Here is a 27,287-nt window from a genome sequence, read left to right on the forward strand (position 1 = left end):
ATTTTCATTTTCACTGTCCCTGCATTCCATTTTCATCTGTAACTTCTATAACTACATGTTAGTTTTCCGTTTGTAGCTGCACCTACATCATTGTCCTGTCCATTCCTGGCTTGGGTTGTTGCTTTACCCATTTGTTTCAGAGATCTGAACTTCTTATCTGAGCTGCCAGTTGCCTGAGCTTGTGGTGTTGCTGATAAACAAGCCTGCAAACTGCCTGTTGCTGTTAAAGAGGAAGTGTTGGAAGACATACCTGGGATTCGCTCGTCTGCTTTACTGTTACCACACGGCCAGAATAAAAAAAATATAGGTATAAAGTAAAAGGAGAGGACGGCCCTCCTTTTATAAGCGTGATACTTTGGAGTTTGAATAAGGAAAGGACTTCCTATTTGAGTCAAGTAAGGAAAAGAGGCAACCGGGCCCACGAAGACCAATCACCATGCCAAGACTGTCCGCGCTTGCCTTGGCCACACCACGCCAAGCCATCCGCCATGCATGCCTCACCAGGACCGCGCCATGCCTTGTCCCCACATGCCAAGCCATCCGCACATGCTTTACCTCACCAAACTGCGCCATTGCTTTTGCCCCACCATTCCAAGCCGTCCGCGCCATGACTTGCCGCACCAACACCGAAAACTCGCCAAGCCAGCGTCATGATGTTCCCTAACCCAGCCAAGGTGATGCATAGCCAGACTAAGCGGACGATATTCATTTCACCACTTCACGGTCTATACCACGAATATAATCTATGCAAGGCCGCTAAACACGAGGATCATGGACTCTCCTTACCTCTCGAAAAAGGTTAGTCGGACCTTCCTGACCATCTTTCCATGACTTGTCTTTTCGATTTTTGTCCTTGCCCGTCACCATCTTATGCTTACCTCGCAACAATGCTCTTGTTCCGAGCTAAGCAGGGGACTTAATGTTGATGGTGGTTTTTAGCTTAGGGTTAAAATCGTAAAACCGTACAACTAACATGACGTCATTATGACCATTAGCACATTTATTGAATCGATCAGCATGCCTACGTAAGAATTACCAGGGTACCTTTTTTTATGTGTCATGCTCCACGGCAGAACCCTTAACATTGACCGACATCATCTATGCCAAACCCTAATTCTCATGCTACTGCGCCAAGGCATGCCAACCATGTCAGCCGCACCATTGTGCCAATGACAAATCATACCATCCACATCTCCGTGCCAAGGCATGCCAACCATGCCAGCCGCACCACTGTGCCAATGGAAAACCATGCCAGTCACATCTCCGCGCCAAGGCATGCCAACCATGCCAGCCGCACCACTGTGCCAATGGAAAACCATGCCAGCCACATCTCCGCGCCAAGGCATGCCAACCATGCCAGCCGCATCACTGTGCCAATGGCAAACCATGTGATGTGTTTTCAAAGTTGTTGTATCTCTGCGACCCTCGTGTGTCTGTCGTTGTCACTGTTGATAAACGACTGCCTCTGGTGGTCTTTTGTTCTTCGTGTTCTTCCTAGCAGCAGCAGAAAAAGTTTTCTCTGCAACACGATCAATCTCCTTTGTTTTTGTTCTAAACTCTCCCAAACTCTCCAAAACGCTTCTATGTGATCCTAGGAACCTATTTATACCCAGTAGCACCAAGAAATCTCGCTATAACTCAAGATAATTCTCTCTTAACTCGGCCTTGATGAAAAATATTATGGGAATATTTTCTTCCCTGATTTAGCTTCTCACGCGTTTCTACATCTGCAAAATCTCCTTATTTATCTTTGTCAAGGTCCAAAGTGTTGCTCGAGTCATCAAACATGAGCAGAACACGTTTAAATTCCTCACAACTCGTGCAAGCTCATGTTTTTCCTCCAACTCCTTGTTTGGATTAAACCAAGTTATCCAACCAAATTTGATCTAAACAAACACCCATACCAGCTTTGTTAGGACATATCACAACTACCCATGAAGTTTCAGCGATTGAATCGCACAAAAACTCCTCCAAAATCCGATCAAAAAATCTGTCAGTGAAGTGAATATTTTTCCCGCCATTTTTATTTTTGAACTGTTGAAGATGAAGTGCCCCTATCCTTTTCTGGGGTGTGAATAGCAGATGGGTGTTGAGGACAAATTTGGGTGCTGAGGATGAATTTGGGATATGCATAACCTTGGGTGTCCCTTAGCCAAATCTGGGGTCCGTATAGAAAATGTCCCCCAGGGGTCCAAATAGCACTTTTTGAGCAACTTTTTCCACACAAGTGTATTTCTCCAAAAACACCTACACAAACATAAAGACACCATAATAAGTACAAAATCAAGCACTAGCAATAGAGACACTGAGGACAATTCAGACACAAAAATGTGTCTATCACCATGTCAGCCACGTCTACCGCGCATGGCATGCCAACGATGCTAGCCGCACCATGCACCAATGGCATGCCAAACCCTTGGCCCCACCTTGCCAAGCCAACCGTACCTTTCCTTGTCCCCAACCATGCTAGCCGCACCATGCGTCAATGGCATGCCAAACCCTTGCCCCACCATGCCAAGCCAACTGCGCCTTGCCTTGGCCCCAACCATGCTAGCCGCACCATGCGCCAATGACATGCCAAACCCTTGGCCCTACCATGCCAAGCCAACCGCACCTTGCCTTGGCCCCACCATGCCAAGTCGTCCGTACCAAACCCTATGCCCCACTATGCCACGCCATCCGCGTCATTTGCCTTTGCCCCACCATGCCGGCCTTCCCAATGCGGCTACCAAAACGAAGGCGTGCGACGATCAACGGCCACCCTTCCATCCTAGATGCAAATCCTAGCCGTCTAAGGTCGCCAAAAAACGCATGGTAACCTTTGTACCAAAACCCTAGTTTTGGCCACACTAAACCGCGCCAAGGCATGCCATGCCACATGTGTCAATGGCATGCCAACCACCTTGCCGCGCCATACCATGTCGGCCTTCCCTATGCGGCTACCAAAACAAAGGCCTGAAACAATCAACAACCAGTTTTTCATCTAAGATGCAGATCTTAGCCGTCCAAGGTTACCAGCTAACACATGGCAACCTTTAGCCCTAGTTTGGTCGCGCCTAAACAAAGCCAAAACCCTAACTTTTGGCCGCGCCTAAACTAGGCCATATTAAAGCCATACTGATCATACTTTCATGCCACTGGATACCAAACGAAAGATTGCAATAATCAACGGCTACCTTCCTCTTAAGATGCAAGATCTCGATCGTTGAAGGTCACCACCGAGCCGGCAAGTCTCTCAAGCTCAACTTGTCAGACAAAAACAACATGCTACATGTTTTCCACGAAAACACTCGAGACATCAAGATATGTCACAAACTGGGGGATGCTCATTGGGTATTCGTTTGGCGGTTTACAGCGTGCGGCGTACACTATGCTCATTATAAGAAAGTGTCATAAGGATGAGGCAGTTAGTAAATACAGGGAGTAATGGTGAAACGCTTTCTTTTATGAAACATCAATTCCAAGCGTTACCGGTTACCACCTCCTCCCATTTACTCACCCGTTTTCCATTTCTTAATGAGACCAGAGTACGTTTCACTTCGACTTTTATAAATAGGCATTACCTATTTCCACCGAACAACAAGTTCAGGTCAGGAGGATACAACACTCAGAAAATATTTGATAGCTTTCGATATGTTAGATTACCACTTTTTGATACAAGTCATGAAACAACTACTCTTCCATAATCAACTTTTTTGGTCTCAACATTTTCGTCGCTTCCCTCCCCAAAACCAACCCTTCTCCTTCACTTTGTGACCGAAGCAAGTCTGGATCGGCCATTTCTTTGTTTAGGCCGGATTTGTATAGATTGATCTCTAAAATCTAAAGTACTCCCTTGCAGTACATTGTTTAGGGTTTAAATTCGTTTCTCACCCACACACCCGAAATTACCATAATCAGCAGAAACCGTTTTCAGCCTCAAACAACGGCAGACTCGAATCTTCACCGCTATCTGTTGTAAGGAAAAGAGTGTTTTAATTAGCTGAAGTATCTAGTGTAGGTTATGTGGTAGATTCAATTTCCCTAGTGCTTCCTACTTGATTGTTTTCTACTCTCATTGCATCCTTATTTCTGTTTCATTTATAAATGCATAGTTCTGTTTATCAACCATCTCGTCGTACCGACAAAATCCCCTATGTGATCTAATTTAGTATATCAAGACTTTTAATTCGACTTTACACAAACCAAGTCCCTGTGGGACCGATCCGCACTTTCCGTGTGTTACATTATAGACACCGTATACTTGTGGTTTAATATTGTATGCATCTTCTAGTCCTAGCAAGTTTTTGGCGCCGCTGCCGGGGACTCAGTAGCGGTGTAGCTGAATTTTCTGTCTTTACCTCACTGATTTTTAGCTTAGTCTTGTATATATGTGTTTAGTATAATTTAACTTAGTTGTTTTCAACCATCTTTGTATATAATTGTCATCGCATCTTTTTAGTATTTGTTGTAGTCGTTAATTTAGTTTCAGTTAAGTTGTCTGCATCATAATCTTGTTAGTTCTTTTGTTTTCTGTAGCTTATTAGTTTACTGTTCATTGGTCCTTACATCTTGTAGCTTAGATAAGTTAACTTGATAGTTTGTCGTTGTTTTAGATTATAATTTGTAGATGTTCATCAAGTGTATATAATCATATTCTGAATCTGTAGCCTGCTATATTAGTGTAGCTTAGTTAGTTCATCTATATACATACCCTGTAGATCTTTAGGGTGTTGTAAGTTGAAACTTTTTGCTTTGATTGTTGTTGTAATCACTTCGTTCATGTCAGTTAGTAATAGCCTTTTAAGTAGTCATCCATCATTGTTCACATAGTTGCATCTAGTTAAATTTCTTTCAGTATTTCAAGTCATAATCACCTGCATCATTATTTTGTAGCATACCATATCTGTTTTCTGCCATCTTTAGTATAACTTTGTTGTGTAATTGACTTGTTTATAATCTGCATCCATTAGCTGTAGTTTTAATATTTCAGTGACTTGCATCATGTTCTGGGGCTGAAATCCATCTGTAACATATTGCCATCAGTAAGATTAACTATTACTTGTTTCTGTCATTAGCATAATTGGATTGTGTTAGTTGTAACCATCTGTTTATATTCCCCAGTAGTAGTAGTTGCAGTTGTTTTTAAATTTTTCAACTATTGTATGTCTACATTTTTCATAGTGGTGTCCTGTAGATTTTATAATTTTGTTAAAGTAGCCTTGGTCTTGATAGTATAACTTAGATGTTCAACAATTCTGTACAAATCTTCATATTAGCCTTGTATTGTGTCAGTTTCATTTGCATCTTAGCTGAATTGTATCGTGTAGCTTAGTTGTGCATGTGTCAGATTTCGTTGTTTCACAGTTTAAATCATATTACTAACTGTATATATCATCAGTAAGTTTGTCCATATAAAATTGTTATGTTTAGCTCTTCCTTGTCACTCTGTTAATACTTGTTGTTTCCTGACACCTGTACTTAAACTTTGAAACTGCAAAGCCTGAGCTGTCGATATCTAAGCTGCATTGTGGTACCATTCTGAGATTACTAAAACTCTCCATTATACTAGCTAATTCCTGAGTAGTGTTAGCTGTGTGAAGCTGTTGTTTCTTTGTGAAAGTTCTTCTGTAATACTGCGGTAGCACAACTTAGATTTTTCTTAGGAGAATCTGTATTTTGTGTCTGTAGGAAAGCATTTGTATAAGAAGTGTAGTTATCTAATTATGTTAGACTGCTAGTTTAAAAGTTTTCATCACCCTGTAAAATATCAGTTCAAATAGTTGTTTCACATTTCATCTCAGTTTGCATTCTGTTTTAGCTTAGTCTGTCCTGATTAGCAAGTCAGTGTAAATCAAAATCATAGTCATGTTGTAGAGTCATTTCTCAGTTATTCATAATCAGTGTGCACTGTCTTGACTTTGCTTTACCGGCATATTTCTGATTACTGAGATTAATCTTTTGAGCTCAACAGGTACCTGAGATATTGCATTACAAACCAAAGGTTAGGAGAAGAAAAAGAGCGAGACAACCTGTTGGTTGTGCCTAAACCCGGTCTTATACCGGCGGTATCGTTCCTCAACTTTAATATTCGTTTCTTTAATGATATAACATCCTTATATGCAAACTGAACTTCTTGCTTGAGCATTGCCAAGCCCTGCAACATATAACATCTTTGTGCATAACTGTGGCATAGTAAACATCTTTTCTATCTAAAAATTTTGTTCCGCTGTGCATCTCAATATTTGCAGAACTGTTTACATCCTGAAAACTAGCTTTTGATTTCTCAGAAGTTTAGATTCACTGCATTGTGATTTTCCTAGTTAACTGGGTGTATAACATGTTGAATGGTATGTCTGTTAGAATATGATTGTGACTTGTCGAGACCAGACCAATCGTATAATTAGAATTCAGTGAGAGGATGATGTGATTTCAAGTTCTTTTGTAGTAGTAGGTTCGTTGAGACTTGCGAAAGCAATAGATTTTAGATTTAATTTTAAAACAAAGAAAATAAAGCAAATAAATGTTGATATGTTGTGAAAATTATGGAGAGGCTAGAGCTAGGATTTCACCATTCATCAATACTTATGTGGTTCTAAATTAATTTATATCATGCAATTTAAACAATTGATTCGATTCTAAAGTATTGCCAAAATCAGATTCCCAAAATATCAAATGTTAGTCGCAAGTATAACGCATCAAGAGTCTAAAACTAAGCATGCATCATCAAGAAAAAACACATTTGATTAATAAGAATCATTTAATTTATTTTTTTATCAATGCAATTAATCATATAAAAATATTGCACAAATTTATAAAATAAATATTACCACATAATTCTTGAGAGAATGGCTTCCTCCGTCGCCCCAAGGATTGGGTTTAGCTCATCATCAGGAAAACACGCTCAAAATTCATTTTTTATTGCTCAAAGGTGGTGTACAAATGATGAAATGGGAGAAACAATGATAAAACCGGGTTTGTAACAGTTATATGTGTTACAAACTGAAAAGAACGATAGAACAGTACTGTCGTTGATTCTCGGCCCACGCCTGTGTGTCGTTTCCACTGTTGAAAAACGACTGTCTTGGATGGTCTGTTCTTCGCGTTCTTCAGATGAGCAGCAACGGAAAAGTATTTCTGGTGGTTCTGATTATCGCCCCTGTCTTCTCCAAAAATCTCCCAAATTCTCAGCAAACCTTCGATGATATCCCAATACTTATTTATAACCCAGCAACAGCAAAATCTCACGTAATAACTTCATATAATTCTCCATTATTCTTCACGGCCAGTTTAGGAAATAATTCATATTTTTGATTTCTACACGCGTTCTGAAGTTTCCAAATTGCTATATTTAACTCCTTCACACTCCAAATAGTTGTTAGGGTCTTCCAAACACGTGCAAATTCCTCTGCTGCTCGCGCAAATCCCGTGATAACCTCTTTCGAGAATAAACTCCCCTGTTTTCTTCTCGCGAGTTATCTAACCAAATTTAGTCGATCAAATCACTCATGATAGTTTTGTTGGGACATATCACAACTACCCAACAAATTTCAGCCCTTTAATCTACCCAGAACTCCTTCAAACTTTGATCGAAAAATTACACAGTTTTGTTCTTCATTTTCCCGCCAAAATGAAATTCAAAAGAAGAAGATGGGTGCTAAGGATGAATTTGGGCTACGCATAACCTTGGGTGCCCCTTAGCCAAATCTGGGGTCCGTATAGCAAATGTCCTCCGGGGGTGCTCCGAGTGATTTTTCGAGCCGAATTTTCCAACAATATTTATTTCCAAAGAATACCTACAAACACACAAAATACCATAATAAGTCTGAATCGAGTACCAACAATACAGAACATTGAGGACAAATTAGACACAAAAATGTGTCTATCAAATACCCCCAAACCTATTATATGCTAGTCCTCGAGCAAAACTAATAAAAATAAAAGATTAACTCACTAGGTGTCCCTAGTGACCGAGATATAGTCACGGGAGGGTTTACCAGAGGTGTACCCACAAAACCATGACTTCTAATTGGTCACAAGTATCCAAAGACCTATGAGGACATACAGATTCTCAACCTATCTCCAAGTAACTAGAATGCCATAGAAATTAAAGGTGCCAGCTCTAAAGCTGAACAAAGAATAGGGGAGACACATCCGCAATACTGCTAGATAAAGAGATATCCGTTACACAGCTAGATAAACATTGTAAAATGCGTCCGCTTTACAGCTGGATAAGATTAGGAGAGAGATAAAAATGAGAAGGACATCTGCTACACAGCTGGACTAATTACGTGTGATGAGTTGAACCAGTGCTAGAAATATCTTGTACCATATGGAAAGCGGACTAACAAAGCAACCAATATGCATCTCTCCTCGACACTCTCATAGTGCTCAGTAGAAACAACGTCTTCTTCGGTCTTCAACTGTTGATGATAAGCTCTCGAACTTCGTAGAACCTTGACAATTAATTCTTCTCTTCGATTTCTTGCTTGAAACTTCCTTATAGATTTCTACTTCCCTGTGGCCTTATTAAACAAAATTTAAATGTATTTTTTTTTTTTTTTTGGAAACAAAAATAACAAGACAACAATTTACATGGCCATTAAAGAAGGACTTTAGAATTTGGATCTTCACAACTTGTAATGTCTTGGTATCATGAATTTCAACAACGTATATCGTTTTATTTTCTTTGCTCTTGTAACTCAATCTTCAACTTTGATTTTTTTGAATTATTCTTTTCTATTGTTGCTTCTAAACCTTAAACGTCTTCAACTTTCTTCATAGATTTTTATGTCGCTCCGCTTGTTGATGATGATAAGTTCCTACTAAGAGAGTCGTAATCCAGTAACTAAGACTACATTGTGAGGTTGCTTTGTCTTTCTGGCATTTCCTTCTGACCTACTTTCCTTTCCATCATGGATGGTTAAGTCCATCACGGTTACCCTCTAAAAGGAACAAGTTCTCTCCTGAATGTCAAAGATCTCAATGTCTTTTTCTCTAATGTATCAGAAGAATGTTATCCCTAGCAATTCCAATTTCCATTTTTTTGGTGAGAAACCGTATGTAAACTTAGCTAACCGGATACTATGTGACGCTAGAAGTTTCAAAAATGCAACTAAAAAGTTCTTCCCCACCCCCAAACTTAAATCTAACATTTTCCTGAATGTTTCTAATGAAATAGCAGTACCAAAAGTAAAATAACACGAGGAGAAGTTGGAAAGATAGTACCTGGGTGAAGAGAGAAATCAAAAACTAATATACAACATACAATCGCCTCGATGGTCAATCAAGGGTAAATAGGGTCCTCCAGAGAGACCTCCTCAACATCACCTGTAGGAAAGGGCTCTAAAAAGGGTTTCAATCTCTGATCGTTAACCTTCGAAGAACTACTACCATCCGGTATCTCAATCTCAACAGATCCATGAGGAAAGACATTGCGAACAATAAAAGGACCCGTCCACTGAGAACGTAACTTCCCGGGGAAAAGATGCAAGCGGGTATCATACAGAAGAACTTTTTGACCTGGAGAAAATGACTTTCTTAAAATATTCTTATCATGCACAAGTTTCATTTTGTTCTTATACTCCTTAGCACTATCGTATGCATCTCTACAAATCTCTTCCAACTCATTGAGCTGGAGTTTCCTCGGGCTCCTGCCTTGTCTAGTGAAAAATTTAGCTGCTTAACAGCCCAATATGCTCTATGTTCTAACTCAACAGGTAAGTGACATTCCTTGCCATACACAAGTCGATAAGGTGACATTCCAATGGGGGTTTTAAACGCAGTACGGTAAGCCCATAAGGCATCAGTAAGCCTAGACGACCAGTCTTTCCGATTTGGATTAACTGTTTTCTCTAATATACGCTTTATCTCCCTATTGGAAACCTCTACTTGACCACTATGCTGTGGATGATACGGGGCAGCCACCTTATGTGTAATACCGTATTTCTTCATCAAAAGCCTAAAAGGTCCATTACAAAAGTGCGACCCTCCATCACTAATTATAGCTCGTGGTGTACCAAAACGTGTAAGTATATTATTTTTCAAGAACTCAATCACAATCCTATGGTCATTGGTTTTACACGCAACCTCCTTAATCCACTTAGAGACATAGTCTATAGCGACATGGATGTATAGGTTACAAAAAGAATTAGGAAATAGACCCATAAAGTCAATACCCCACACATCAAAGACCTCAACAACTAAAATAGAGTTCAAGGGCATCATGTTCCTATGGGAAATGGTTCCTAATTTCTGGCAACGTTCACAAGTAACACAGTAACTGTGGGAGTCTTTAAACAACGAAGGCCAATAGAATCCACACTGCAATATATTAGCAGCAGTCTTCTTAGCACTAAAGTGACCCCCACAAGCATGATCATGACAAAAGGAAATAATACTGGACTGGTCACTCTCAGGTATACATCTCCTAATAATCTGGTCTGGACAATACTTAAACAAATAAGGATCATCCCAAAAGAAGTGCTTGACCTTGCTAAAAAACTAGAACGATCTTGTTTACCCCAATGTTGGGGCATTCGACCAGTAACAAGATAGTTCACTATATTTGCATACCAAGGTAATTGGGTAACAAAGAACAGTTATTCATCAGGAAAGCTATCCCTTATAGGAAGGGAATCATCAGGGGAATCAACAACTAACCTAGACAAGTGGTCTGGTACTATATTTTCGGCACCCTTTTTGTCTCTAATGTCTGGAGAAAAATCTTGGAACAAAAGGATCCACCTAATCAATCTAGGTTTCGTATCCTTCTTAGACATAAGATATTTCAAAGCAGCATGATCAGTATATATTACGATCTTAGAACCTAAGAGATGGGTTCTAAACTTGTCTAAGGCAAACACAATGGCTAATAGTTCCTTCTCCGTAGTGGTATAGTTCAACTGGGCATTATTCAGAGTTTTGCTAGCATAGTAAATCACATGAAGTAAATTATTTTCTCGCTGACCTAGCACAACACAGCATAATCTGAAGCATCAGACATGATCTCAAAGGGTAAGTTCCAGTTGGGTGCCTGGACTATGGGGGCGGTAGTGAGTAAATTCTTAAGCTTCTCAAAAGCCTCTAAACAAGCATCATCAAAGACAAACATAACGTCTTTTGAAAGAAAATTGCAAAGTGGTCTAGAAATCAAGCTAAAATCCTTAATGAATCGACGATAAAAACCTGCATGCCCTAAGAATGACCTAATATCTCTTACGGTTTTTGTGACCTGTAAAGTTTTAATAAGGTCAACTTTGGCTCTATCTACCTCTATACCCTTCGAAGATATGATACGCCCTAGAACAATTCCTGAACGAACCATGAAGTGACATTTCTCCCAATTAAGCACTAAATTCTTTTCCTTACACCTAGTCAAAACTAATGACAAATGATGCAAGCACTCATCGAAAGACGAACCAAACACTGAAAAATCATCCATAAAGACCTCTAAGAACCGTTCTACCATGTCAGAAAATATGCTCAACATACAACGTTGAACGGTCGCAGGGGAATTACATAGCCCGAAAGGCATGCGTCTATACGCAAAGGTACCAAAGGGACAGGTAAAAGTGTTTTTCTCTTGGTCTTCTGGGGCAATAAGAACCTGATTATAACCACATTATCCATCTAAAAAGCAATAATGGATACGTCCAGCTAATCTCTCTAGCATTTGGTCGATGAAGGGAAGGGAAAAGTTGTCCTTCCCAGTGACCTTGTTCAATTTTCTATAGTCAATACAGACACGCCAACCCGTGGTCACCCGGGTTGGGATTAACTCATTATTCTCATTCTGGACTACAATAATACCGTATTTCTTGGGAACAACCTGAACGGGGATGACCCACTTATTGGCTGAAATGGGGTAGATAATGCCTGCATCTAACAAGGTTTGGATTCACTCTCTAAATAAATATGATTCATACAATCAGTAGGACTTATACCCTTAATGTCTGCTATGGTCCACCCTAACGCTTCCTTGTTATTCTGAAGGAAGGTTACTATCCTACTTTCCTGATCACTATCCAAGTCGGATGCTACAATCATAGATAAAGTCTCAGACGGGCCTAAAAACACATATTTCAGGGTATCTGGTAATGGTTTTAGGTCCAACTTAGGAGGATCTTCTAACGAAGGAACTAGGGTAGACTTAGAAACTGGTAGTGGTTCGAACTTAGGTTTCCATCCATTATTAGTGTCTAACAAAGGGGTTGAGTCTAACAAAGCATTCACCTCATTCATCACATTATCATCATCAAAATCAATCCCAGAGTGAGCTAGGCATTTCTCTAATGGATCTTCTAACAAAGTGTTTGGTAATGAATCCTCGACTAATGTTCCTATCATGTTCACCCCTTCTATGTTCGAGTCATCTACTTCAGAGGGTAGCTTACTAATATTAAAAATGTTCAGCTCAATAGTCATATTACCAAAAGACAAATTCATAATACCATTTCGACAGTTAATGATCGCATTGGATGTAGTTAAAAACGGGCGACCTAAAATCACTGGTATTTGGTTCTCTGGGTCAGGGACAGGTTGGGTATCTAGGATAAAAAAATCCACTGGATAAATAAACTTGTCGACCTCAATAAGAACGTCCTCGATCACACCACGAGGAATTTTAACGGACCTATCATATAATTGAAGTGTCATCTGGGTAGGTTTCATCTCACCAAGTCGTAGCTTAAGGTACACATGGTATGGCAGTAAGTTCACACTGGCTCCTAAGTCAAGCACAGCTTTCTCGACACGGTAGTTACCTATTGTGCAAGAAATAGTAGGGGACCCTGGGTTTTTATACTTAGGAGTAGTGGTATTCTGAATAATAGAAATCACATGACTAGCTAGGAAGGCTTTCTTCTGGACATTAAGTTTTCGCTTTCGCGTACACATATCCTTAAGAAACTTGGCATAACCGGGAATCTGCTTAATCGCATCTAAAAATGGGAGGTTGATAGTAACCTTCTTAAAAACCTCCAACATATCATTAAGTTGGACTCCCTCTTAGTTGGAACTAGCAGCTGGGGGAACGGGGCTCTGGGAACAAACCCGGGCTCAGCATGACCCTCATTGATCTCTTTGGAGACTCTATCAGTCTCCTCATTTTCTGGCTCAGAAGAGTGAACTACAGCATGTTCTCTATCAGGCATCACAACCTTATTGTCAACTTTCTTTCCACTCCTAAGGGTTGTTATAGAATTCACATGATTGTACGATTTCTCTCATTTAGGGTTAGGATCAGTTTGACTAGGGAATCTTCCATCTTCTATTTCACTAAGAAACTTAGCTATTTGGCCGACTTGAAGTTCTAAGTTAGCAAGAAACTGGGAATTATTCTTAAAATTCTGCATGTTTTCTTCTTGAAAACCATAGTGGTTCTTTGATAAAAACTCATGGTTCTTTGCTAACATAGTAAGGGTTTCTTCTAAGGTGGAGATCTTTTTCTCATTCTGAAACTGGGGTTGACCCGAAGAGTTCTTAGCATAACCAAAACCTGGGGGAGGATGAGAATTACTAGACTGTCCTTGATTCTGACCCTTAGACCAAGAAAAATTAGGATGGTTTCTCCAACCAGGGTTGTAAGTCTCTGAGTATGGGTCAAACTTTTGTCGGTTCTCAAACCTAGCATTGTTATAGACAGCATGGGATTGCTCTTCACTAACCTGACCTTCCCAAAACGAGTTATTGGGTTCTACTCCACAACTAGATACTTGAGAGGCTCTAAACCTATCATCAGGTTCAACAAGAGACCTATGTTTAGGATGCTTCATTTCCAAAGCTTCTAACCTTCTAGACAAAGCAGCAAACTTAGCATCAGTCCCGAAGCTTGTATCTACTACATTGGTGCTACTTCTATTGACCAAGAGTCTTTTGGGGGGTTCAACACAAGATTCCCACTGTTGGGATTTTTTCAGCGACAGCTCCTAAGAAGGTAAAATCATCATCATCACTTTTACTAGTGAACTCACCAGCGCACGTAGACTCAACCATGGCTTTGGTTGAATAGTCTAAACCATCATAAATAATCTCTACTAGTTCCATCTTATAAAATCCATGGTGAGGACATTGGGATAGGAGATCATTGAATCTCTCTAAAAACCTATAAAGAGACTCTCCCTCTTGTTGCACACTAGCACTAATTTTCTGCCTAACAGACGCGGTTTTATGCTTAGGGTAGAATTTCATATAGAAAGCAGCAATAAGTTCATGCCATGTTTTAATTGATTCAGATGGTAGGTTGTTCAGCCAGGTCTTGGATTTATCTCTTAAGGAAAAGGGAAACATCTTAAGTTTTAAGACTTCATCAGTAAGGTCTTTTATTCTAATTGTCCCACAAATTTCCTCAAAGTCCCTAATATGAAAATAAGGGTTCTCATCATCTTTCCCTAAGAATATAGGGATCATCTGAAGAATACTAGGTTTTATCTCGAAATTATCCGTAGAGGCTGGCAATTTAATGCACGAAGCTCGGGTGGACCTAGTTGGGAACATGTAATCTTTCAAAGTTTCCATCGCTGGCAAAGCTGAAGTACTAGGGGTATTTTCCTCACGAAGAGACAGATTCTCAAAACTGAAGTTTCCAAAAACAGAGCTCTCAAAAGAAGAGTCTTCGAGCTCCCCGCCTTCACAAGAAGAACTAATAGGTTTATCACTAATCAAACGACCTAGAGTGTTTCTTTTCCAAGCCTGCTATTTAATAACCTTGGACATACACTAGAAAAACAAAACAAAAAGAAAGAAATCCTAAAAGGAAGGGAAGTTATATGCAAACAGAAAGCAGACTGACTCCACCAAAGCAAACCTAAAGATTTCTAGCAAACAAAAAGCATGATGGCTCCACTTAGATTGTTTCTAGACCAGCTTCTAATCCTTCGAAAGGGAATTCGTTAAAATTTAAGCAAACCCCTCTGGAATCAATCTGAGTTAAAGTAAGTTGAATCGAGACGAGGGAAGCTTAGTGGAGCTTTGATACCCAAGGCCTCACCGTCGTTACAAGGCGGCGTATTCAACTCACAGGAACCACCATGAACTTTGTAGCATGCTTAAAAGAGTAACCAATATTTTTCAAATGAATTTCCTATTAAGCTCGTTACCCTATAGGTCTCGTTCTAGTCAAATTTTAGTCTTAGGTTCGCGTTTGGTTTCGTTTTCCTAAGGCGGGCAAGAAGGGAACGGTCAGGAAATCCGAACCCTTATCTTGTATGGCCAGTCCTTTCCCTTTACTAGGAAATTAAAGCAACCGTTTTCAAATCCTCAGTATATATATGCAAACGAAGGAATACAGTAACTCGCTGACAAGGGATTCGCGAGTATTTCGACAAACTTACCTCGCGTACCAGACGGGAGATGAACCGCTGAAGTTGACTCGGGCCACGACTCCTATGTCATGTACGAACCCGAGGGGCCGAGGCGATATCGTAATCGCCGTCCTTGTCTGCAAACAGTTTATATTTAAACCACCCTTCCGTAGGGTTTTTTTTTAAATAAAGTCCCAAAGTCCACAGTCCAAAGTTCAAAAATAAAGTGCAAAAGAAAAAGATAATCTAAAAAAATTCTAAAAAAAATTGTCTCTCTATCTCTCTCTCTTTTTTTAATTAATTTTTATTCTTCTTTTCTTTCGCTCCCTTCGCTTTGCTTTTACTCCAAATATTTAAGTATTCACCAAAAACTTTGGAAAATTTTTCTTTCGCTCCAAACTCCAAAATCTGTAAGGAAAAGACAAAAACCCAAAAACGTAAAGAAGAACAAATAAAATAAAAATGAAAAACAAATAAAAAAAAAAAACTCTAGCCTAAAGACAAGTCCGCGTCGGCGGCGCCAAAAATTGATGTGATTTCAAGTTGTTTTGTAGTAGTAGTTTCGTTGAGACTTGTGAAAGCAATAGATTTTAGACTTAATTTTAAAGAAAAGCAAATAAATGTTGATATGTTGTGAAAATTATGGAGAGGCTGGAGCTAGGATTTCACCATTCATCAATACTTATGTGGTTCTAAATTAATTTATATCATGCAATTTAAACAATTGATTCGATTCTAAAGTATTTCCAAAATCAAATTCCCAAAATATCAAATGTTGGTCGCAAGTATAACGCATCAAGAGTTTAAAACTAAGCATGCATCATCAAGAGAAAACACATTTGATTAATAAGAATCATTTAATTTATTTTTTATCAATGCAATTAATCATATAAAAATATTGCACAAATTTATAAAATAAATATTACCACATAATTCTTGAGACAATGGCTTCCCCCGTCGCCCCAAGGATTGGGTTTAGCTCATCATTAGGAAAACACACTCAAAATTCATTTTTTATTGCTCAAAGGTGGTGTACAAATGATGAAATGGGGGAAACAATGATAAAACCGGGTTTGTAACAGTTATATATGTTACAAATTGAAAAGAACGATAGAACAGTAGTGTCGCTGATTCCTGACCCACGCCTATGTGTCGTTTCCACTGTTGAAAAACGACTGTCTTGGATGGTCTGTTCTTCGCGTTCTTCAGATGAGCAGCAACAGAAAAGTATTTCTGGTGGTTATGATTATCGCCTCTGTCTTCTCCAAAACTCTCCCAAATTCTCAGTAAACCTTCTATGATATCCCAGCACCTATTTATAACCCAGCAACAGCAAAATCTCACGTAATAACTTCATACAATTCTCCATTATTCTTCACGGCCAGTTTAGGAAATAATTCAGATTTTTGATCTCTACACGCATTCTGAAGCTTCCAAATTGCCATATTTAACTCCTTCACACTCCAAATAGTTGTTAGGGTCTTCCAAACACGTGCAAATTCCTCTATTGCTCGCGAAAATTCCGTGATAACCTCTTCCGATAATAAACTCTCATGTTTTCTTCTCGCGAGTTATCTAGCCAAATTTAGTCGATCAAATCACTCATGATAGTTTTGTTGGGACATATCACAACTACCCAACAAATTTCAGCCCTTTAATCTATCCAGAACTCCTTCAAACTTTGATCGAAATATTACACAGTTTTGTTCTTCATTTTCCTGCCAAAATGAAATTCAAAAGAAGAAGATGGGTGCTAAGGATGAATTTGGGTGATGAAGATGAATTTGGGCTACACATAACCTTGGGTGCCCCTTAGCAAAATCTGGGGTCCGTATAGCAAATGTCCTCCGGGGGTGCTCCGAGTGATTTTTCGAGCCAAATTTTCCAACAATATTTATTTCCAAAAAATACCTACAAACACACAAAATACCATAATAAGTATGAAATCGAGTACCAACGATACAGAACATTGAGAACAAATTAGACACAAAAAATGTGTCTATCAGAGGACATAGTTGAAATTCCTGTGTCTGTCACCTGACCAAGCTGAGACAATGTGTGAAGAGTTAGTCCAACCCCGCAGTCTGAAAGACTACATGTACCCCACAAGGGCAAGCCATCCCTCTTGTATTGTTCTACCAGAAACTGCTGGTCATTTTGAGTTAAAGGCGAGCACGATACATATGCTCCCTGTGTTTCGAGGGGTTGATGCTGAAAACCCCTACCACCATGTGAGAGAGTTTGAAGAGATATGTGGCACTCTGCGTTTCACTCAAATGCCAGAAGAATCCCTGAAATTGAGATTATTTACTTTCTGTTTGAAGGAAAAGGCTAAGTCTTGGCTATATGCCATGCAACTACAGTCAATTAGGACGTGGGATGATCTTATGGAAGAATTTTTCAAAAAGTTCTTCCTAAATCACAAGACTGCGACTATTCGTCAAAGTCTGAATAGCTTTGTGCAATTAGAGGTTGAAACTTTAGCCAAGTATTTGGAAAGGTTTAATGAATTACTGCTTCAGTGTCCTCACCATAGTTTCGAAAAATGGAGACTTGAGCAAATTTTATATGAAGGTCTAGATGTTTCCACCCGAACTACAGTTGATTCAATGTGAAACGTCTTATTTATTGACAAAAGTGCTGATGAGTCTTGGACTTTCCTAATCAAAGTTGCTGAAAAGACTCAGTAGTGGGAGTGCATTCGTGAACCTAGAAAGACAGCCCATGTAGCTAATGTTCATAGGATTGAGTACGACTTTGAAGGAAATGTGAAATCGCATCGTTGGAAAGGAGAGTAGAAGCGCTAGAGATGCATAAGAATATGAAACCTTATGCCACTACTCTCTGTGACCATGTCGAAATGTCTATTTGTGCTGCATGTATTAGTTCTGACCATCTAGTGGACAGTTGCCCAGAAATACTTGCATTTCAGGAATCTAGACTTGAACAGGCCCATGTTTTGTATCAAAAGCAAGAACATAACCCTTATTCACAGACCTACAACCCAGGGTGGAGGAACCACCCTAATTTTTCGTGGTCCAAAGGCCCTGCACAAGGGTATCCACACCCTAGAAACCCCCAGTTACAATCGTACACACAACATCCTTCTGAAAAGAAATTATCAAGCATTGAAGAAAGTTTCGGTCTGTTGACCAAAATCTTTTGCAAAGTCAGAAGACCACTGACCAACGTTTTACAAGTATAGAACTTAAGATAGGTCATACCTGTGATGCGCTTATTGACAGGGAAAAGGCTAAGTTTCCAAGTCATCCTGAAAAAAACCCAAAAGAAACATTTCAGGCAAGTACGTCTACTTGTAATGAGACTGCACATGCTGTTACTACTCTTCGTAGTGGTAAGGTAGTTGATAACAATGTAAGCATGTCTGAAAAGAGTGAGTCTATGTCTAAGTCACCATTGCATACAACATCGCATGATACACCAGTTGTTGAAAATGAATCTGAGCATGTTCCTAAATCTAAAAAATTTGTTGATGTTAATGTTTCGGTGCCATCAAATGTGCCTGTAGCTCCCTTTCCTCAAAGGTTAGAGCAACAAAAGAAAGGAACACAGTATATAACGAGATATTAGAATTGTTTAAGCGAGTCAATATTAACATTCCATTTCTCGAATCAATCAAGCAGATTCCTTCTTATGCTAAGTTCTTGAAAGATTTATGCACAAAAAAGTGAAAGCTTAATGTGCACAAGCGTGCCTTTCTGGCTGAACAGGTAAGTTCTATTATTCAAAAAAGACTCCACCTAAGATTAGAGACCCAGGTTGTCCCACAATCACATGCATGATAGGTGACCATACGTTCAATAAGGCGTTACTGGATTTAGGGGCAAGTGTTAACCTACTGCCATATTCGGCGTATGTGCAGTTGGGCCTTTGAGATTTAAAACCAACACATGTAACTCTGCAATTGGCGGACAGATCCGTCAAAGTGCCACGTATTGTGGTGGAAGACGTTTTGATTAAGCTTGATAAGTTCTATTTTCCTGTGGACTTCATTGTATTAGATTCTCAGCCTTTGTAAAAACCAGACTGTCACATTCCTGTCATTTTAGGACGTCCTTTCTTGGCGACGTCCAATGCAATTATTAATTATCGTAATGGAGTGTTGAAGTTGTCATTTGGTAACATGACTGTGGAGTTGAATGTTTTTAATGCTAGCCAACAACATTTAGATTTTGATGAAGATGATGATGTGCATGAAATCAACATGATTGAAAATTTGATTCAGGATTCGTTGTCTAGTAACATATTTGTTGATCCTATACATGCTTGTTTGAACAATTTTAACTTGGATCTGTTTGATGATGAATACATAAGTGAAGTGAATTCTTTGATTGAATCTGCACCTTTCATGTGCACCACTAAATGGAAAGCTAGAGCAGAAACACTACCACTCTCTGAATCCAAGTCTGTTCCATCTCTTGTTGAGACACCAAAGCTTGAACTGAAACCATTGCCTGATACTCTTAAATATGCATTTTTAGAATCTTCTAATACTTTGCCTGTAATCATCTCATCTTTCTTAGATATAGAACAGGAAAGTAAGCTATTAGAAGTACTTAAGGAGCATAAAGAAGCACTAGGATGGAAAATCTTAGATATTAAGGGTATTAGTCCCACAGTTTGTATGCATCACATAAATATTGAAGATAATTCTAAAACATCTAGGGAGATGCAGAGGCGACTTAATCCTAACATGAAAGAAGTTGTTAGGGGTAAGATCCTTAAGCTTCTTGATGCGAGTATCATATACCCGATTTCAGATAGCAAATGGGTTAGTCCTATTCAGGTTGTGCCGAAAAAGTCAGGAGTTACTGTAGTTCAAAACGATAAAGATGAGTTAGTTCCTACTCGAGTAACCACAGGGTGGCGAGTTTGTATTGATTATAGGAAGTTGAATGCAGTTACAAGGAAAGATCACTTCCCTCTCTCTTTCACAGATCAAATGTTGGAAAATTTATCTGGACATAGTCATTACTGTTTCTTAGACGACTATTCTAGTTACAACCAGATTCACAGAGCACCTGAAGACCAGGAAAAGACTATGTTCCTTATGGAACATTTTCTTATCGCCGCATGCCATTTGGGTTGTGTAATGCACCCGCCACATTTCAACGTTGTATGATGAGCATTTTTCCTAACATGATAGATAATTTCCTTGAGATATTTATGGATGATTTCTCTGTGTTTAGATCTTCTTTTGATGAATGTTTGAACCATCTGACTCTTGTGTTGATTAGATGTAAAGAAAAAAATCTGGTTCTGAACTGGGAAAAGTGTCATTTTATGGTGAACTCAGGCATAGTTCTAGGACATATCATCTCTGGAAAAGGAATTGAAGTAGATAAAGCTAAAGTTTACCTCATTCAACATTTGCCACAACCTCTCTCTGTGAGGGAGGTTAGATCATTTTTAGGCCATGCTTGTTTCGACCGTAGACTCATTAAAGATTTCAGTAAGATCCCAAGGCCACTGTGTAATCTACTTGGTAAAGATGTTGCTTTTGTATTTGATGATGCTTGTGTGCGTGCATGGGAAGAAATCAAAACTCTTCTAATTTCAGCCCCTATAGTCCGACCACCTGACTGGAAATTGCCATTTGAAATCATGTCTGACGCGTCTGATTTTGCTGTTGGTGTTATTTTATGACAGCGCGTTGATAGACTTCCATATGTGATATACTATATATGCTAGCAAGACTCTTAATGATAACCAACTTAACTACTCAACTAACGAGAAGGAGTTGCTTGCTGTTGTTTTTGCATTGGACAAGTTTAGGTCATACTTGATAGGGTCTAAGATCATCATATACACTGATCATGCTGCTCTGAAATTCCTTCTTTCTAAGAAGGATGCTAAAGCTCGTCTCATCCGATGGATATTGTTATTGCAGGAATTTGATCTCGAAATTCGAGATAAGGAAGATTCGGAAAATGTTGTTGCTGATCATTTGTCTAGATGAAATGTTGAGTCTTTTGATGATTCCTTGTTTATTAGAGAATCTTTTCCTGATGAACAATTAATGCTTGTGTCTAAGTATCCTTGGTTTTCTGACATTGTGAACTATCTTGCCACGGGAAGAATGCCTTTTCATTGGTCTAGACAAGACTGTTCTAAGTTCTTGGCTGAAGTTAAATACTTCTTTTGGGATGACCCGTACCTGTTTAAGTACTGCCCGGACCAAATCATTAGGAAATGTGTCCCCAACAGTGAACAAAAAGATGTGATATCTCTTTGTCACGACCAAGCATGTGGTGTCCATTTCAGTGCCAAGAAGACTGCTGCAAAAGTCTTGCAGAGTGGGTTTTATTGGCCATCGTTATTCAAAGACTTCCATGCTTATTGTATTGCTTGTGAACGCTTTCACAAACTAGGAAGTATTTCCAAGAGGAACATGATTCCATTGAACCCTATTTTGATTGTTGAACTGTTTAATGTGTGGGGAATTGACTTCATGGGTCCGTTTCCCAGTTCTGAAGGTAAGCTATACATCCTTGTTGTTGTTGATTATGTTTCTAAGTGGGTAGAAGCAGTTGCGACCAAAACAAATGACCATAGGGTGGTTCTGTCCTTCTTAAAAGAAAACATATTTTCTCGTTTTGTCACACCTAGAGCTATAATTATTGATGGTGGTTCACACTTTTGCAATAGGTCTTTTGAGTCATTAGTTCGCAAGTATGGCATAACTCATAAAGTCGCAACCCCATAACATCCACAAACCAGTGTCCAAGTAGAGGTTTTTAATAGAGAGATTAAACATATTATTGAAAATACGGTTAACCCGTCTTGAAAAGATTGGTCATTACGATTGAATGATTCTTCATGGGCCTATAGAACATCATATAAAACCATTATTGGCATGTCTCCGTACAGACTTGTGTATGGAAAACCTTGGCATTTACCTGTTGAACTAGAACATCGAGCATATTGGGAAAGTAAGAAACTTAACTTTTCTCTTGATGAGGCAGGTACCCAACGGAATCTCCAATTCAACGAGTTGGAAGAACTGAGGAATGATGCTTATGACAGTGCAAAGATGTACAAAGATATAATGAAAGTGTTCCATGAAAAGCGCATTTTGCGCAAGTCATTCACGTCTGGACAGAAAGTTTTATTGTACAAATCACGTTTGCATCTCTTTCCAGGTAAATTGCGTTCTAGATGGACAGGCCCGTTCATGGTGCGAACAATATTCCCTCATGGATCTGTAGAACTCGAATACGTAGCAACTAAGAACGTCTTCAAGGTCAGTGGGAAGAGAACGAAGCCGTTCCTTGAACCAATTCCACCTGAAATTGAAACAACTGATCTTGCAGATCCCATCTATGTGGACTGAAATGGTTCACCCCTTGTACATACCAGGTCTAAAATTCCATTTTCTAACCTTGCTTTCTTTTGGTTTCAGTTTCATAGGCTAGTTTTTCCCGTATATAATCTTTGTTTTCTTTGTGATATCTACCTTGCTGCTCAACTATCTGGTTTGGCAACACTTTTTGGATCTGGTACTCTCTAACCTCTTCTTTCTCTTCATGAACTTCATGGCATGTTATAACTTTGAGAATCCTTATAAACATTGAGGATACTGTTTAACATAGGTTTGGGGGTACAAGTAGATATCACATGAACTTTGTAGCGATTTGGTATGTTTGAATCTTGTGAATAGATAACATCTTAGAAAAAAATGAAAAATAGATCTCATTTACCTTGAATTGTGATACATGTGCATGTATGATATCTTAGGATTCTTAGTCTAGATGATGAGGCACCCCTAATTCTAGCACAATTCACATGTGATATAGAAATTTTGCACATGCACGATCAACCAAGCGTGTATAGCATCAATGTTTCATAGGTTAAGTAGGCTGCCAATCATCTAGAATACTGAATGAGACTTGACTAGCTTGTTCTTTGGTTGGCTGGGATAGAAGTTGGAGGATACGTTAAGAAAAACAACAATTGAATTTGACCGGTGCATCGAAAAGGGCTACCTCTTGCTGAAAATGTCATGTCATGTAATGTATTTTTTTGTTTTTGTGAAAAGTTTAATGTGTCAGTTTGTATTTGTATCTTTCATTACTTCAAAGTTAACAAAAGTCATCAGAAAAATTCAAAAAGAAAAAAAAAAGAAAATCTAGTTGAAAAAAAATGAAAAAAATGAAAAAAAAATGAAAAGAAAAAGAAAAAAAGAAGAAGTACTCATTGTCTGTTATTATGCTCTACTTTAGTAAAAATGTCAAAGTGTCTCTCTTGCATAAAAATAAGAGTAGTCAATGTAAATATTGCAGTCAATGTTCTTTGTTGTTATGTGTTGTAAATAGTCTTGTAATATGCAAGGAGGGTGTAGCTATCGATGTGCAACGCGGGTAAGCTGAAATATCACCAACTCTTAGGTGAACATTCACAATTATCGTAAATCCGGACAGCTAGCTTGGATTTGAGTTCAGTTCTTAGCCTAAAAACTATCTCTTAGTAATTGGCAGTCATAACTTCCTAGAGTAAACCATTATTTATGCATGTCCAAGGCAGATACACTTTACACTCTTATCACATGTCCTTAGTTGTTTCAGTGCTAGAATTGTGCCTTTGAAAGCTAGATTGACATATCCAATTGTTGTGAGCTAAAACTGAATGCAGGTATCACTTTCATGGAATCTGAGCTTATATTTTGTCCTAGAACTTTGTGGGTATATTTTGACCAATGTCAGTGGTGTATGTAGGACTTCTCATTTATTTTTGTTTTTTACTCGAGGACGAGCAAAAGGCAGGTTTGGGGGTATTTGATGGGCACCTAATATTGCATACATTCTTATCATGTTGTAGGTGTTTATGCCATTTTGTTGCACTAATTTCTTGTATTTATGCCAAATTATATATTTTGTAGTTCTTGTTCGTTGCAAGTAAAATGTGTGGCAATTGTCCTGACTTTTGTTTTGTAATGCTAGGGGAATTAAAATAAGAGTCTGAATATGTGCTTTGAAGGAAGTGGAGCTTGTTCAAAAAACAGCCGATAAGATGTTGTAGGAAAAAAGATTCTGGTATTTACAGTTGGGAAATGGGTATGTCGACCAAACCGTAACTAAGCATAAACCTGTAGGTTTGGGGATATGTCAGATTGACGTCTAGTAATCCAGGTTGTAGACTGGGTTTTTACTTTATGTAAGATTTACGGCTTGGAGTCCTAACCGTGACCCCAAAAAACGGCCTGGATATGTAGCCGTAACTAAGAGTCAATTTCTTTATGCGTTATCAAAGTAATATAAAGTAATATACGGTCGGGTTTTTCCCAACCGAAAACAAATTACGGATACTTTTTCCAACCTTTCTTTATTTACAGCTAGGAATTCACGCCGTAAACCATAGTTGTTACTATATATCATAATTACAGTTTGGAGTCCAAACTGTGACGACGAAACATGGCCTGGATATTTAGGCGTAACTAGGAGTCAATTTCTTTTTGGGTTATCAGAGTAGCATACGGCAAGGTTTTTACTAGCCGTAAATTTTTACGGATGGTTCTCCTAACCGCTTGTTGGTTAACGACCGGGAGTTTCTAACTGAAAACCTGTGCAAGTTTTTTGACAACGTTTATATGCATTTACAACTAGGTTATTTGAAGCATCGACCTAGTTGAAAGTTCTCAAAAGTTTCAATAATGTTGATTTTTCATCATTGTTCTTAGATTAGACAAGTGGAAAGACTAACATTCATTCAAAAAGAAAGTTTTTTTCTCTCGGTAGTTATGAAAGAAGAGATGCCACAAGAGACTGTTAATCAAGAGACTATTAATCGTGAACCCTTCCTGAAATGGCCGAGGCAAGTGATGCTTTGAAGATAGGATCTTGTGCTAAAGAAGATGCCATTTTCTCAATCAAAAACCGCTGCATTCCATACTGATCAGTCTTTAAGTTGCATTGCTTCACATCGTCACAAAGTCCAGTTCGGGTCAAATCTAGTAGTGTAACATTTGGATGTAACGAGTGATTGTGCTCGCCCTCATATGTAGCTACTAGGACTGATTTATCTTCGAAACTCCTTTGTACCTGGTTTGAAGTTAAAGTTGATATAAATATTTATCCATACATGATTAATTATGCTTGCTGTAGTATACGTAGCTATAGTTTTCTCAGATTAGCATGAATCAAGATTTGCGACATATATATATATATATAATATACCTTCTTTTTTACAGGACAAGACGGGGCCAAGGAGCACCTGAAGTAAGCTCTTGGAGATGGGTTATCTTTAGTAACCTTTTGACCGTATTTCCTCCATTGATATCCGTCTTTCACTTGCTGTCATATTATAACGAATTATTGGTTAACATACGTTAGGCAGAATTTATGGACAGGCTTAATAATGATTATTCCAGTAACGATATCAACCATTCTGTTAAAACCACCTTTAGTCCAAACTCCAAATCTTACAGATGGTTCGGTTCGAGTTACTAGACTTAGTGATACGAATTAAATCACATGGGCATAGTAGTATTCAAAATTATATATACTTAACTTTTGAACACATGGTCTAGCAACACTAATTAAACTAGTGAAACTCTGATTCATGAGCTGCGCATTTATTAATTAAAGAACCATATATAAATCGATGTATATAATAGCAAATGATCATCCTTATAAGTTTCTGTATTGAGTTTATACTGACCAGACTTGTATCTGATGGATCGAGTCGTGAATATGTTCTTAAAATCTTTGTACTCCTGAGATATTCTCTTGGTTTTTTCCAGGAATTTTCATCGCCACTCATCGAGCTGTTTTCCATGGAATTACTGATAATTACACTGTTACTTGTACTACTTGGTATACAATCAGTGTTATCCTTAACTTCTTGACCATTAGCCTTCCTCTTTTTTGACGTCGTTGTAGTAGAACTCAAATTTGCTTGGTTTTCGCTTATGAATTCTGTTAGATGATTCTGCATTGTGTTGAGTTTCTTTGCTATTTCTATCAGCATTTCTTTTAGCTTCTTGTTATCTGTACTCATCCGATTCAACTCATGTATCAAACTGCCGCGTCCTCCCTAATCAATTACCCAACAACACCAACGAATTCAAATGAGACCTAGCTTTAAAAAAATTTAAAAAATCAAGTAATCATGCTTTTGAAAGATTATGTAATCAAGAAAACAAAGATCCCCCTCAAACTTCCTCTATGATGAAAAAAACTATATATACATGTCTCAAAGCATTGACAGTTAGCTAGCTGCGAAATTTCAATCTCAAACTTTATTGGGAACTCAAGAGGATAGTTAGCTAGACTCACCGACGATTCTTTGTAATGCACTAGCGGATTGATGTTGAGTTCCAAACTAAGTGAACTATCATCCTGCACCAAATTACCCATGAAATTCGTAAAGAAAGCGATATTTTTGGAGAAACAGTGTGCGGAATCTATAATATCGGGTAATAAATTTTTGGAAAAGAATAAGGTTCCCTGTCTAATTAGCGAACATATACTGGGCAAAGGATGAATAATCTGATCAAATGAAATGAAAATGGTGGTTGAGAATGATTACACTCTATATATATATATATATATAACGGGGAAAGTCACGTCCCGCGTCTCTTGTTTAATTGTAATCAAAGCTGTGATGAGGAAATTAATTAAGTTCGTTTACTTAGTGAAGTGAGTCAAGGTCAAGTGAAGTCTACGAAAAAAACATAAAAATAGATAACAAGATAGGAGAAAAGAAACTATTTTCATGACAACACGAGATGTTGACAATTGACATAAACAAAATCGTCGTGAACGACAACAAATAGTGACGACCAATTAATAATTTTGGCGAAAAAATGTGACGACATTTCCTTGACGTCACCTTTTTCTTGTTAGGGATGTAATTTACCGAAAGTGATCGTGGCTCCCAAAATTTGCATGTGAGTGTGTGGACCGCATGAGTGCTGTAACGGACAAATAAATATTAGGTAGGGTGAAATTGACACAAAAAATCGTAGACAATTATGTCCCTTGTCTT

At 38.6% G+C, this 27,287-nt stretch overlaps 2 protein-coding genes across 2 annotated transcripts; one reads left to right on the top strand and one right to left on the bottom strand.

Annotated features, from left to right (window-relative positions):
* The first annotated feature begins 19,425 nt into the window (after positions 1 to 19,425).
* LOC113306474 lies at positions 19,426 to 22,635 on the top strand. The gene is made up of 3 exons (XM_026555403.1): positions 19,426 to 20,386; positions 20,599 to 20,820; positions 22,445 to 22,635. The coding sequence occupies exons 1-3, from the start codon at positions 19,426 to 19,428 to the stop codon at positions 22,633 to 22,635; spliced, it is 1,374 nt and encodes a 457-aa protein (XP_026411188.1).
* Positions 22,636 to 24,985: 2,350 nt separating this feature from the next.
* On the bottom strand, positions 24,986 to 26,782 carry LOC113302147 (probable WRKY transcription factor 40). Its single transcript, XM_026551002.1, has 4 exons — positions 26,576 to 26,782; positions 25,959 to 26,333; positions 25,475 to 25,591; positions 24,986 to 25,339 (listed from the first exon to the last, which is right to left on the bottom strand). The coding sequence occupies exons 1-4, from the start codon at positions 26,654 to 26,656 to the stop codon at positions 25,082 to 25,084; spliced, it is 831 nt and encodes a 276-aa protein (XP_026406787.1). The 5' UTR covers positions 26,657 to 26,782; the 3' UTR covers positions 24,986 to 25,081.
* Between the last annotated feature and the right edge of the window lie 505 nt (positions 26,783 to 27,287).

Source organism: Papaver somniferum, chromosome 8 (assembly GCF_003573695.1).
Source record: "Papaver somniferum cultivar HN1 chromosome 8, ASM357369v1, whole genome shotgun sequence".
In the NCBI taxonomy this organism is placed as follows: domain Eukaryota; kingdom Viridiplantae; phylum Streptophyta; class Magnoliopsida; order Ranunculales; family Papaveraceae; genus Papaver; species Papaver somniferum.